The 12,694-nt window shown below is 52.3% G+C and overlaps 2 protein-coding genes across 2 annotated transcripts in view; one reads left to right on the top strand and one right to left on the bottom strand.

Annotated features, from left to right (window-relative positions):
* Positions 1-738: 738 nt before the first annotated feature.
* Positions 739-7,730, bottom strand: LOC102262493 (keratin, type II cuticular Hb1-like). Its single transcript, XM_005869285.2, is given in 10 exon segments — positions 739-1,453; positions 1,960-1,991; positions 2,164-2,384; positions 3,140-3,265; positions 3,418-3,582; positions 3,810-3,905; positions 4,819-4,879; positions 5,523-5,731; positions 7,345-7,710; positions 7,713-7,730. Coding segments are annotated over 10 exon segments (1,470 nt in total). The 3' UTR covers positions 739-1,277.
* Positions 7,731-11,143: 3,413 nt separating this feature from the next.
* Positions 11,144-12,694, top strand: part of LOC102262185 (keratin, type II cuticular Hb1-like) — a gene marked incomplete at its 5' end in the record, with an annotated part of 7,641 nt that continues 6,090 nt past the window's right edge. Inside the window, one exon of the mRNA XM_014542018.1 lies at positions 11,144-11,356. Within this exon, the coding sequence (XP_014397504.1) occupies positions 11,144-11,356 (213 nt within the window). The remainder of the gene's footprint in view (positions 11,357-12,694) is intronic.

The following is a 12,694-nucleotide window of genomic DNA, read 5'->3' as shown; positions in this document are numbered from 1 at the left end:
GGGGGGGGGTAAGGTGAGGAGGCCAACAGAGTCTGGGGACCTGGTAGTGGCTCTGTGCCCAATCAGTGGGCTGAGGGATGGTCTGTGTATTGAACCCCCGAGGGTACATCTGTGTTAAGTCTGTGTTTGATGGGGCATCTGTGTGTCAGGTCTCTGACTCGGGGTCTGTGTGACTGTGAGTGTGGGGTGTCTTTGTGGCCTGTGCTTGGGACATCCATCCAGGATGGACAGCAGCACATCGATGAGTAGTGGGGAGGAGGTGGGAGGTCTCTCTGAGACCCTCTGGGAGTGGTGGTGGTGGTATGTGTGTGGGACGGGGTCTACCCAGGGAGCGTTGGTTTATGGGGGAAGGGGAAGTCTGTATATCCGATCCCATGGTCAGGAACTTTACCATGTTGAGGTGGGGGCGTCGTGGGGGAGTGGAGGGAGTGGACCACGGGTGTCTCAGGAGCATGGGGTCCCCACGCAAGGTGTCATGGGAGCCAGCACCCCCATCCTTGCTAAAGCTCCTCCCTGTTGCCCTTCTCACTTCCCTTCCAGCTCCTCTGTGTGCCTGGGTTTTGGGGCTGCCAGCCGATGCCCCTGCACCCTTCAGGATGTAGGAGTGTGGCACCCTGGGTAGGGTGCCCCAGAGATAGCCCACCCTGCCTCTCTGGCTGAGAACAGCTCCCCTGTTGCCTCCATTGGGGGTGAAAACCGGGTAGGAAGCCCACATGTGGAAGCACAGATGCACAGGGAGTCTCCAGCCATTACTTATGACCCCTGAGCTTTATTGGAAACATGGAGACCAAGCATGAGGGAAAGGGAGCGAGAGCCCAGGCAGCCGAAGAAAGCTGTTCCCTGGGAGGTGCACCTCAGCCATTGTGCACAGGTTTAGAGGGCAGGGGAGACACAGCACCAGCAGCACTTTCACACCAGACCTGCCCCAGGGCCAACCCACCCCTTGGAAGCCACAGGAGTCCAAGTTCCCAGGGCAGCCAGTCGGGATTGGACTTTTGCCCAGGGTTTCGAGAAAACCAGTCATTCAGACTTTTGGGGATGGGGAGAATTACCAAGACACACCAGCACGGAGAGCTGACCTCCCTGGAAGAAATGAAGAGACAAGCAGTGGGGGAAAGGAGGTGCGGGAAATTAAGGCAGCAGTGTGGGCAGGGCAGGGATGCTTCCCGAAGCCCTTCCAGCTCAAGTCCAGGCTCTTCCTGGGCACCGGGCTGGGGCCGGCGGCTTTAGTTGGGCCGGCTCGCTTGCAGAGCGGTGTGTGTACAAAGACTGAGGCACTAGGCAAACCGCACCAGGCGGCCACTGCCACAGCTCTGCCCGCAGGGCGCGCACATTCCAGTGTTCACCGCTAGGTTCCCGCTGCAGGGGGCGCTGCAGGCGCTGCCGGTCACGGGCCTGGAGCCTGACACGCAGAGGTCCCCGCAGACAACGCCACCCCGGGAGCTGCTGACACCTGCGGGTGGAGGACAGGGCTTAGTCCCTGTGCCAGATGGTAGCCAGCGGTCCTGCTTGCTGACCAGAGCCCACTTCTCTTGTTCAGAGGCCATCCCCCGCCCTTCATTCTTATCCCTGGCTTCCGCCTCACACCTGGGCACTCCTGCAGTCTAACCTCAAGGATGGATCCTTGATAAACTGTTAGCCCAGGCCCCTCTATTGGCAGAAATAGCTACTAAAGTGATCTCAATCATTCACTGCCACATTCCTCTCCTTCCTTCCAGGGTCTTCAAATTTCGGTTGTATATTTGTAAACAAAGTTTTATTGGAACCCAGCCAGACCTATTTATTAAGTATTGCTTATGGCTGTGGTTACTTTCACATTATAATGACAGATTTGAGTAGTTGAGACAGAAACTGCATGGCCCTCCGTCTAAAATATTTACTATGTGGCCCTTTAAGAAAAAGTCTGCCCTACAGGAACCCCAAGTCCTTATATTGGAACCCACAGTATAGATTACTTACAGACATTTATAGCGCCAATCCCTTCACACAACCTGTGGGGAGAGCAAAGAGACAAAAACTAATTGGGGAGAGCAAAGCTTGCAAATTCCCTTCTCAAGTAATCTTGATGCAAATTCGATGAAAACAACAAGCAAACATGTTCCTGGCTTTAAGCACAGTTTGGGGAGATTGAAGAGACATCCTTCCCACAGGTGTGATTCTCACCTCTGCTCCTCGCCCTCCAGCAGGCGCCTGTAGGTGGCGATCTCGATGTCCAGGCCCAGCTTGGAGTTCATCACCTCCTGGTACTCCTTGAGCAGGCAGGCCATGTCCTGCTTGGCCTTCTGCAGGGCGGCCTCCAGCTCGGCCAGCTTGCAGCGGGCATCGCTGACGGCTGTCTCGCCCTGCTCCTCTGACTGCTTCACTGCGACCTCCAGCTTGGTGTTCTGGGAGGCACGGGGTGGGGTGGGGGTGGGGGGTTTACTAAGGCTCCTGTTCTGGATTTGGGGTCAGAGGCCAGGCATCCAATGACCATTGACTGTCAGAGGAAGAAGGGGCCTCACCCATTTGTGAGCTCAGGGGTTGCAAATGAATGCTGCCAGGAAGGTTGGCCCAGTGTCTTTAATTTTGGAAATTTAACACAAAAATCCAAATTCCTGGCTTCTCTTAAAAAATATCTAAGGCTCTGGGCCCATTGGCCCTGCATTTCCATGAGGCCTGCCTCAGTTGGATCTGATTAGCTCTATCCTTTGTGCTTTCTAGTTTACCACACTCTAGTGCTTTCAGCACAGCCTACTTCACGCATGTTCCTCTGGGACATCTGAGTGTGTGATCGCTGACCTAGAACAATGGGCCACAGAGGTGAAATGGTTTATCCCAAATCATGTGGTAATTAGAGGCAGGGCTGGTTTGAGAGCCCCAGTTACCTGCCCCTCAGACCAGTGCTATTTCTTCTGCCCCTTTATGTCCCTAAGACCAAGAGAATCCTGGTCATTCCATTCTCCTTCAAACTGCTCCCCCCATACTGTTCCCTCTCATCTCCATTCAGTGGAATGGAGAGCATTTTCCATGGAAGAGACTCATCTAATGTGTGCTGTTTGCTCCTTTTCCCACACTCTGGCAAGGTGTCAACCCTGAGTGCCCCTGCTGCAGGCTTAACGCCTTCTCTTGCTACACTGAGAGGTAGGCCAGGCTCCCGTACCTGGCACTTGGCATTCTCGACCTCAGCAGTCAGCCTCTGGATCATGCGGTTCAGCTCATTGATCTCCTCCTTGGTGCGGCGCAGGGTCTCCCCGTGACGGATCACTGTGGCCTTCATCTCCTCGCACTGGGGGGAAGCAGAGATGCTCCTGAGACATGGATATGTCATTCCACTGAGCTCCACAGCTTGCACATCGGCCACCCGAGCTGCCTGCCCTTCCCTTGCCCTTTCAGCATCCCTCCTGCTAGGGTGCTGGGAAGGGGGCACTGGGCACTCACCTTGCTGCGGTACCAGGACTCAGCTTCGGCCCGGCTGCGGCTGGCGATGTCGTCATACTGAGCCTTGATCTCGGCAATGACGCAGTCCATGTTCAGGTCCCGGCTGTTGTCCATCTTGACGACGACTGAGGTGTCTGAGATGTGGGCGTGGAGGACACGGATCTCCTGTGGGGCAGGGGAGTGGGAAGAGCTTCTTTGACCAGAGCCCTGTGCTCGCAGTGTCCCCCTCATGGTCCTTCCCCGTTCCCTTCCTCTGCTTCCTCCAAAACTCACTGTCTGAAGGCCCAGTCTCCAAGATGCCCCCTCAACCTGGGGCCTCTAAATGCACCTCAGACCCAGAGTCCACGGCTGAGAGGAGCCTTGCTGCTCTGCTGTTCTGCGCTCCCTCTCACCTCCTCATACAGTCGCCGCAGGAAGTCAATCTCCTGGGTCAGGGCCTCTGCGTTGGCCTCCAGGTCTGATTTGCGCAGGTAGGCACAGTCCACGTCCTAAAGGGCAGCGAGTGGCACAGGAGTCTCACTGGGAAGACCACACAGAGCTCTTCCCACCAGGGAGGGCATAGTCCCTGCAGACCCTCCTCAGCTGCTCAGCCCAGTGCCTGGTATCATGGCCTTGGTGACATCTTTTATGCAGGTAGAGGGGTCAGGAGCAGGTTTGGGTGAAGGAGGGAGACCCTGAGGTTTCCAGGCACTTCCTCTGGTACCCGCTGGGATGATGCCTCCAGGATCCACATCTTGTACCATCACTAAAACTTAGGATCTAGTGTAAAATGGGTCAATTCTACCGATGCCCTACCCATCTCTGCTCTGGAATCTCGTGGAAAGAAATATAGATCTCTTGTCAAAGAAGAGGTCTCAGGGATCAATTCTGCCTCTTTCAAGCCAGTGTGACTCAGGGCAAGACCCCGGATTTCTGTGCCTCAGTCTCCTCACAGTGACCCTTGCCTTCCTCATATGGAGGTGGTTGGAAGGACCTGGTGAGAGTCTACACAATGGCACTTGTGCTGAGTCAAGTCTAAGAGGTGAGTCACGCACAGCAGCACTGTTTACACCTTTCCCAACCACGGCTGAGCTGAGGATTTACTCTAGCCTTAGTGTGCTTTTTCATTCACAAATGTTTATTGAGTGCCTACTCTCTGCCAGGCACAGGGCAGAAGGAGGTGGGGAGCCACTGACCAGGTGGGAGTTACCACAGATAGAGGAGATTGCCCTGCCTGAAGTAGGTGGAGTGCCCTGGTGTCCAGGGCCACCAGGGAGCATTAGGACATTTGGGGAAAAGTATAGAAGAGAGGTTGGGCTATGTGATTTTGGGGGTGTCTCTCAGCCTCTGAATTACAGAAAGCTCCCTCCTGCCTCTGTCCTTGGTTCTGAGTTGTGGGAAGAGCATTCTGGGGTCACTCACCTTCTTTAGGACGACAAATTCATTCTCAGCAGTGGCCCTCAGTGCCACCTCTTCTTCATACCTGGGACAAAGAACATAGGTTCAGTGTCTAAAAGTTCAATAGACTGGGATTTGAAGAGGAAAAAAAAGTAAATTAGGGCCTACACAAACAGACTCCAGGAACTGGGTCATTTGGAGGTGATCATAGAATCAAAGTGTTGGACTAGAAAGGACCTTGTCCATCCCTTTCTTCTTGGTACTCAAACCAACCCCTGTCACCCAATGCTCTTACTGATTCAGGAATTCTCACTCATGATGTGGGCCAGGGTGGGTGCCATGCACATCTTCCTAGGCCTTCTCTCTGCTTCTGGATTGTAACTCCAAAGGGGGCAGGAACCCTGTCCTTGTCTGGTATCCCCCTTACTGCTCTTCCTTACTTTCTTACCCCTCCCTCACCTCAGGGCCCAACACAACACCTGGAACAGAGAGTAGATGTTCAACAAATGCTTGATGAATTAATGAAGTAAGCACGTAATAATGAGGTAACTGGAGCAGCTCAGACTCTCCAATGTTTCAATTCCCACCCCAGAAAAAAACAAGCCCCACAAACTTCCTGTCACTGTCTTCTTCCTTGTGGAAAGTTCTTCTTGTGGTCTAACCCAGAGCTACCCTGCTCTGACTTAATCCAGCTCCTTTCTCCAAAACCTCCTCCCTGATGCACTCACTTCTTCTTGTAGCCCTCCATCACCTCCTGCACATGGTTGAGCTCTGAGGCCAGCCTCCCGCTGTCGGCCTCCACACACTCGGCCTCGCGCCTCAGCGTCTCGATGTAGCCCTCAAACAGCGGCTCCAGGTTGCTCTCGCAGCACTTGCGGTTCTGGTAGTACTGCCACTTGGTCTCCAGCAGCTTGTTCTGCTGCTCCAGGAAGCGCACCTGCCATTTGGGGTGGGAGGAAAGTCAGAGGGAGTAGCCGATATCCCCAGCCCTCCTCAGAGAGCAGGCAGAGTCAGACAGAACTGGCAGCGCCCACGTTGTGCAGAGGCAAGAGATGGCCGCCATGGACCCTGCTGGGCTCTCCTGGGCGAGGATGCACCAGAGTCCTCGCTTCACGATTGCTTGTTCAGGCCTGAAAGAGGGTCTGTCTAGGTGGCCCTGGATGGGATGAGTGAGAAGCTGAGGGCATATGTACTGTGCTGGATTACAGTTGGGCTGGGGGGACAGGGAAGGGTGGAGGGTAGTGACCAGTAGGGAAGGCTTCCTGGAGGAAAGGATGTAGAGCAGGGGTTGGAGGGATACACGAGGACGAAAGCCTTTCACTCCAAGCTCCTCCAGGGCAGGGCCTATGGCTCCTTCAGCTATGCCCGGGCTGGGTGAGCAGTTGTTTGAATGGATGGTCAAGGTGGGGAGGCCTTCCTAGCTGGGGAGGTCAGAAGGGCAGACTCTCACCTGGGAGCTGGAGAGAGGATGGGCTTGGAGTCCTGCTCTGCCACCCACTCTCGGTGGGCCCTTGGGCAGGCCCCTTGCCCTATATCCCTGTCTCCCTTGTATTCTGTTTGCACTCAAAGGGCTGGACTGGGAGTGGCAGCAATTCTCAAATATGAGCCCTTCGCCGGCCGACTTCAAAATGTTGCCATCCCCTTGTATGATTTCATTCATGATGTATCTATAAATGAATTTTCTTAACATTTACACTTAAATGAGATTAAAGGAGTAACTTTATATTACCACCATAGTTGTAAAACCATTATCACTATGCATTCATAAAAGGAAACCATAAAACATAAATTGTAGCTGAAACTGTTGCCCCAGAAAGTTCTGAACCTCGAGGCTTGCTCTCTTTATCAAAGTGGGAGAGTAGCAAGTATTGGAGGGATGCTAAAGACACACTAGTATTAGCACCCAATGAAGATTTTCTCCATTTAACCTAAAGGACTGAAAAACTCGTGAAAGGAGATGAATTTTCTCATCAGGTGCTATTTAATGCTTTAATGTATTAACTAAAAGTATCACATAAAATATCAGCACTCCTGCCCTGGTTGGGTGGCTCAGTTGGTTGGAGCGTCATCCAGTACACCATAAAGGTTCTGGGTTTGATTCCATCAGGGCACATACCTAGGTTTCAGGTTCCATCCCCATCCGGGCATGTACAGGAGGCAACTGATCAATGTTGCTACTCCCCCTCTCTCTCTCTCTCTCTTTCTCTCTCTCTCTCTCTCTCTCTCATTGGATAGATATATCACCCATTTCTAAAGAGGCAGCTTGGGAATCCCAGGTCCTCCCAGGAGTTCCAGGCTCAGGAAGGGTGTGCTCAGGAACACCCAAACCTTCTCTGTGGGCACCCTGCCTGCCTGGACAGAGGTTGTCTGCAATAACATTGCTATCAAATCAGGAGCCCCTGCCCAATACACAGCTCTCCATCAGATGTGGTCCATCTCCTCCGTCAGACTGGGAGCTCACCTGGACCACATCCCTCTTGCCCCTGACTCCTCTCCAGCGCCCAGCCCAGCAACAGAGGGTTCAGGGAAGGGCTGGTCAGGGACACCCACCTTGTCGATGAAGGCAGCGAACCTGCTGTTGAGACACTTGATCTGCTCCTTCTCCTCATGCTTCACGCACTGCGCGTTGGGGTCGATCTCCAGGTTGAGGGGCGTGAGGAGGCTCTCATTGACGGACACGGTGGTGATGCAGGGCGGGCTGGGCCCGCACACGCCGCCTGAGCGGTATCCGAAGCTGCGTCCACAGGAGCCAGAGCGGAAGGTGCCGCAGACGCTCTGGCTGCCAAAGCCCCCTGTGAGGCCGCGGTAGCAGGAGACCCCGCGGTAGGGGGCGGCGGTGATGCAGCAGCGACCGGGCCGAGGCCCGCAGGCGGAGGCGCAGCTGAAGTTCCTGGGGCCAAATCCACAGCCCACGGAGGGGTGGAGAAGCAGGACATGGTGCGACGGCGGCGGCAGTGAAGGGCACTGAACCCCGAAGTCGGCGTGGAGTCTTATATCGCTGCCCGCTGGCCCGGGGAGGGAGCGCGCAGCCAGCGCATTTATGAGCTTGGAGGTCGGCCCTGGTGCCCAGTCCCGCTGGGAATCAAAGCGGGCCGGCCGCCTGGCTGCCTCCATAAAACAGCGTTCGCCCCCTCGCCCGGCTTTATGGGGCCCAGAAGTGCCCGGTCAGCTCCGCCCGCCCTGTGCCCAGGGCTCAGGGCGGGCCCGACACCCCTCTGCCAGACTCGGCCTGACTAGCGCTGGGTCTTTGGCTCCATCCCCAGGCTGGGCAGCTGGGCGCACCTGGCCCCTCTTTGGGTCCCAGCCCTGCGAAACCACCCTTCAGGCTGGGAAGCCTTGGTCTTAGTTTTTTGTGCATTTCCATATGGTGTGTGGGGGCGTGCGTGTGTGTGTGTGTGTGTGTGTGTGTGTGTGTGTGTTTTGAAGGGAAGGGGTCTTTGAGGAACATTTTCTTGTCATGACCTGGAAGGTGAATAACCTTTCTGAACCTAGTTTCCTCATGTGCAAAATAGGGATAGTAATGGTGCCCATCTGAGAGTTGTTGGGAGGACCTAATGAGATAATGGACAGGAAAGCAGTTAGGGCCCTACCTCTCTCTTAATGAAAGCCCCATAAATGTTTGTTTGTTTGTTTGTTCTGTTTATTCTACTATTATTGCTTTGCCATTCATCCTGCCCCCTCCCCCTTTGGGCAAAAACTTTCTCTTCTTTTTTTTTAATCAGAACTCAGCTTATGGCTCCTCTCCCTGTGAGTATAGCACCATCCCTTTCCCCTTCCCCTCCCAGAAACTGTTTCCTGTCCCCCTCTCCATTCTGCTGGGTGGAGGGGAGGGAGTTGCATATGGAGTGCCTACAGTGTGTAAGGGCTTTAAAATGCATTATTTCATCCTCCTGAGGTTTACCTGATTAGGAAGGTGAACTCAGAGTGGCCCGGTGACTTGTTTAAGGTCATGCATAGAAGGCTCCATAGAGAGGGAGGGTCAGCTTGAAAGGTGGCTCCCAGCGCTCCCCCACTCTGGGCGCTCCCCCACACCGGCCCCTCCCAGGGTCTGAGTCTTTGGGTGCTGAGAAGGGTTGTGGTCCTCTAGGAGGCAGGGGCCAGGGCTGCTAGGCTTTGGGCTTTTAGAGAAATCGGCCTCATCCAACGCCTTTCCTTCAGCTGGTGCTTGGTCATGGCCACCAACTCCAGAAGGCCAAACCTATCATAATAGAAGTTGATTATGTGTCCAGTTATGGGCAGAGGAAACCAAAGTGTGAACTCAGCAGCCAATATTAAAAAGAAACATGTAAATTATTCTTAGCTTCCTTTGTTTTTACATATGAGTTATTATTGTGCAAAGGGTAATTAAATCCTGGAATTCAGAGGTCATCATGGCTGCAGTGCCTGCCTCTGGCTGCCTGGCATTCCATTTCCAGGGAGTGCCCCATTGCCCCCTTTCCAACACCCTTGAGAGCCCCAAGCCCTTTGGTTCAGCCTTGGCTTAGTGGGAGTTTCAGCCCAACCTTAGTTCTGTCCTCTGTAGAAGGTGGAGCCCAGCTCCCCAGTGTCTTGTGCTCCTACTTCCAGCTGCAGCTGGAGTCAACAGCTGTGTGATTCATGACTTGAGGATAATGTATTCCTACTCCAAATTTCTCCAGGGAATGGTGGTATTGGTGACATCTTCCTTTGGTGTCCCGTCCTGAGAGGAAATGGACTTACCCCGAAGCATGGAGGCCTTAAATTAGTCCTATAGAGGTACGTATGTGATTCTTGCTTGGACCTCTTTCTGGGTTTTGGTGGGTCGATGGGTAGGACTTTCTGTGCTATCACAATCAATGAGATTCGTAATCAGCCTTTGTCCACACAGATAATTAAGTGCATTAACATCCAGAGAGACCAGAGGGCTGCGGGTTGATGTGTGCCCACTCAGAACACAAGCTGAAGGGGAGGGAATTGAAGGTCTGACAGCTGGAACACAGTGGTCCCCCAAAGTGTCAGTACCAGTCTCTGACTGAGCCTCAGGGACACACGCGCCCTGCTCTCTCTTTATTATTCTGGAACCCATGCACTGGAGATGGGCTTTAGCATGAGCATTCAGACACACCAAGAAGAGATTTCCCTACAGAGAGGGTTGGTAGTTCTGCTTCCTTGGGGAAGAGGAGGGCTGTTCTATTCTTGGCCAGCTCTTCTAGAAATCATTTTCTAACCCCTTTATCGCCAGTCCATCAGTCTACTGATGAAAAGCAAATGCTCCGTCTTGGTTGTCAGGTTTCTTCTTAACCCCCATCCCCTCCCAGGAGGCCCCAGGAGCCAATTCAATGCAGGTGCAAACATCTGCTGAGCACTCAGGAGGAACCTGGCTCCAGGCATGAAGGAGGAGATGGCAGTCCCCAGGCAGGGCAGGCAGGCACAGGGGGCCCGGATACACAGCTGCAGGGTGTCTGGCTCTAATGGAGGAACACCGTGCCAGCGGGACTTGGAGGAAGAGTGAGCCTCAGTTCCCGGGCTTGGGGCCAGAGGTCAGGCAGGGTCTTTGGAGAAGAACACAGTTTGATTGGACCTGAAGAATGGTGAAGAACTCAATGTGCTGAGATGAGTGAGAGAGGGGGAAAGATGTAAGCAACGACATAAAGTAACTGAGGCTATGGATGTGACAGGAATAGCTGGCAGTTCACTTTAGCTGAAAAATAGGAGCTGGAGAGGGCAGGGGGAAAGGCGGCAGGCTGGGGCTAGATGGTGGATATGGTGGCTGGATGGGGCGGGCTTAGAATGTCAAGCTGAGCACTGGAGGTGCTTGACCTGGAGAGCGCCATGATCAGAGGTGAGCGAGCCAAAGGGATGGGGGATACTATATGGAGTGTATGTGTGTGAATGTGTGTGTGTATGTCTAGTTTTGGTAACCCAAGGCATCATTATGAAACATCTTAAATATCAATGTGCCCATTTAAGACACACTTTTTTCCCCCTTCTCTGTGGTGTAGTGATCAAGAGTGTTTCTGGAATCAAATACAACTAGGTTCAAGCCCGAGCTTCGCCACTTACCATCTGGGTGAACAATTACATAACCTCTCTGAGCCTCAGTTTGATTTGTGTCTAGAATGAAGACATAAAACTTGCTCAGGGATGGGGTGAGGATAAAGTGAGGTGTGTGTAAAGCATTTGTAGAATGCCTGGTACATAGTAAGTGGCCAATAAATTCTAACTACTATTATTATTGTTGTTGTTATTTCTCCTCTATTGCGGATACCTGCTCTGGTGACCACCCCAGCCCCTCCCCCATGCCAGCCTGCTCCTCCAGGTCTGGGTACTGTTTGGGACTAGCTCTCCACAAAGGTTCTGAGTTATCCTTATTGTCCCTTTGCAGGTGTGAGCAGCTCCCAGGACAGTGTTGTTTCTGGGGACCTCTCTGCCGCCTGTACCTGTGGCACCAGATACAGTGGGATGGGAGCCTGTAGCAGCAGCTGTAAGAAGGGTTAAGTTGGCAGGGCTTGAAGAAACACCCGAGCCTCCAGCCCTCCCCCTGCACCCAGAGGGTCCCAGCTGGCCCTTATGCCCAACCCACCCAGGTGCAACCCAGTGGCAGGTACAACTGGTTGATCTCGCTTTGACCTATTTTCTCTGCTGTCCACTTCTCATTTCTTTCTTTCTTTTTTTTTAAAGTATCATGTTTTCCATTTTATTATTTATTTATTTATTGTTAATCCTCACCCAAATATATTTTTGCCTTAATTTTTAGAATGTGTGGGAGGGGGAGAGACAGAGAGAGGAACATTGATGTGAGAAAGACACATTGATTGATGGTCTCCCGCATGCACCCCAACCAGGGCTGGGGATCACGCCTGCAACCGAGGTTCATGTCCTTGACTGGAATGGAACCTGGGACCCTTTGGCCAATGGGCTAACGCTCTATCCACTGAACCAAACTGTCTGGGGCCACTTCTCATTTCTTGTTGTGTGAGAACCCCACTCCTTGTCTTCTGCCTCCCCCAGGCCAAGAAAGGCTGCTGGGAGGAGTGACATGTGGATTTCTTCTGTGGATTCTGGGCTGCCTGGACCCATGAAGAGGACAGCCTCTCAGCCCCCGTCTCCCGACCTTCCCCTTCCCTTGCACTTTTGTTCTTCCCTTCCTTTCTCAAATCTCCATTTCCTCCTTGCTGTCTGTGCTTAAAATAAAGTCACATATTCCTGTCATGCTTGTCAATCTCTTGTCCATTATTTCAGGCCTGGAGGGTTGGGTGGCATCTCCAGGAGGGCATTCAAGGTGGCGGGGGCTGCTAGGGTTATGCCAGCTATTTATGCATCGGTGTGCTTAAGGCTGGGGACATTGAGGAGGGGTGCTCTGATGGCTCAGGGATCCTTGAGGTAATTCTCAAGTGCTAGGAAATGTCTGGCACAGTGTTGGCTCAGAGCAGGCACTGAGCAATGTTAAAAGAATTAATGACTTCATCTCTAAGGTTTCCAATTTCCCATAGGTCAAAATATACATCATTGCATACATCATTGGAATTGTTGCAAATTGAGATATGTGGGAGAGAATATAAATTTTTTATATATTGCTGGTCAAAGAATAAATTACTATAATGACTTTGGCAAATAATTTTGTGTGTGTTGTAATGTGTATGTAGATACTGATTCATGACATAAAATATATTTCTTACTTTGAGTTGTGGTTAAAAAAAGTTGGATAGTCAAGACCTTAAAGATCCTCTTTCTGAGTATACCACTAGATATGTACCAAAAAGTTCATAGCAACATTGTTTCTTATAACAAAAAGAAAAATATACACATGCATACCTATAGGAGAATGGAGAATTATTCATACATTGGAATACTGTACAGCACTGAAAAAGAAATAGAAATAAATGGATGAATCACAAAAATAGGATGTTGAGGAGGAAAAATAAAATTATAGAAGCATATA

Source organism: Myotis brandtii, unplaced genomic scaffold (assembly GCF_000412655.1).
Source record: "Myotis brandtii unplaced genomic scaffold, ASM41265v1 scaffold29, whole genome shotgun sequence".
Classification (NCBI taxonomy): domain Eukaryota; kingdom Metazoa; phylum Chordata; class Mammalia; order Chiroptera; family Vespertilionidae; genus Myotis; species Myotis brandtii.
The sequence above is the reverse complement of the archived record's forward strand: the minus strand, read 5'-3'. Positions and strand labels throughout refer to the sequence as shown.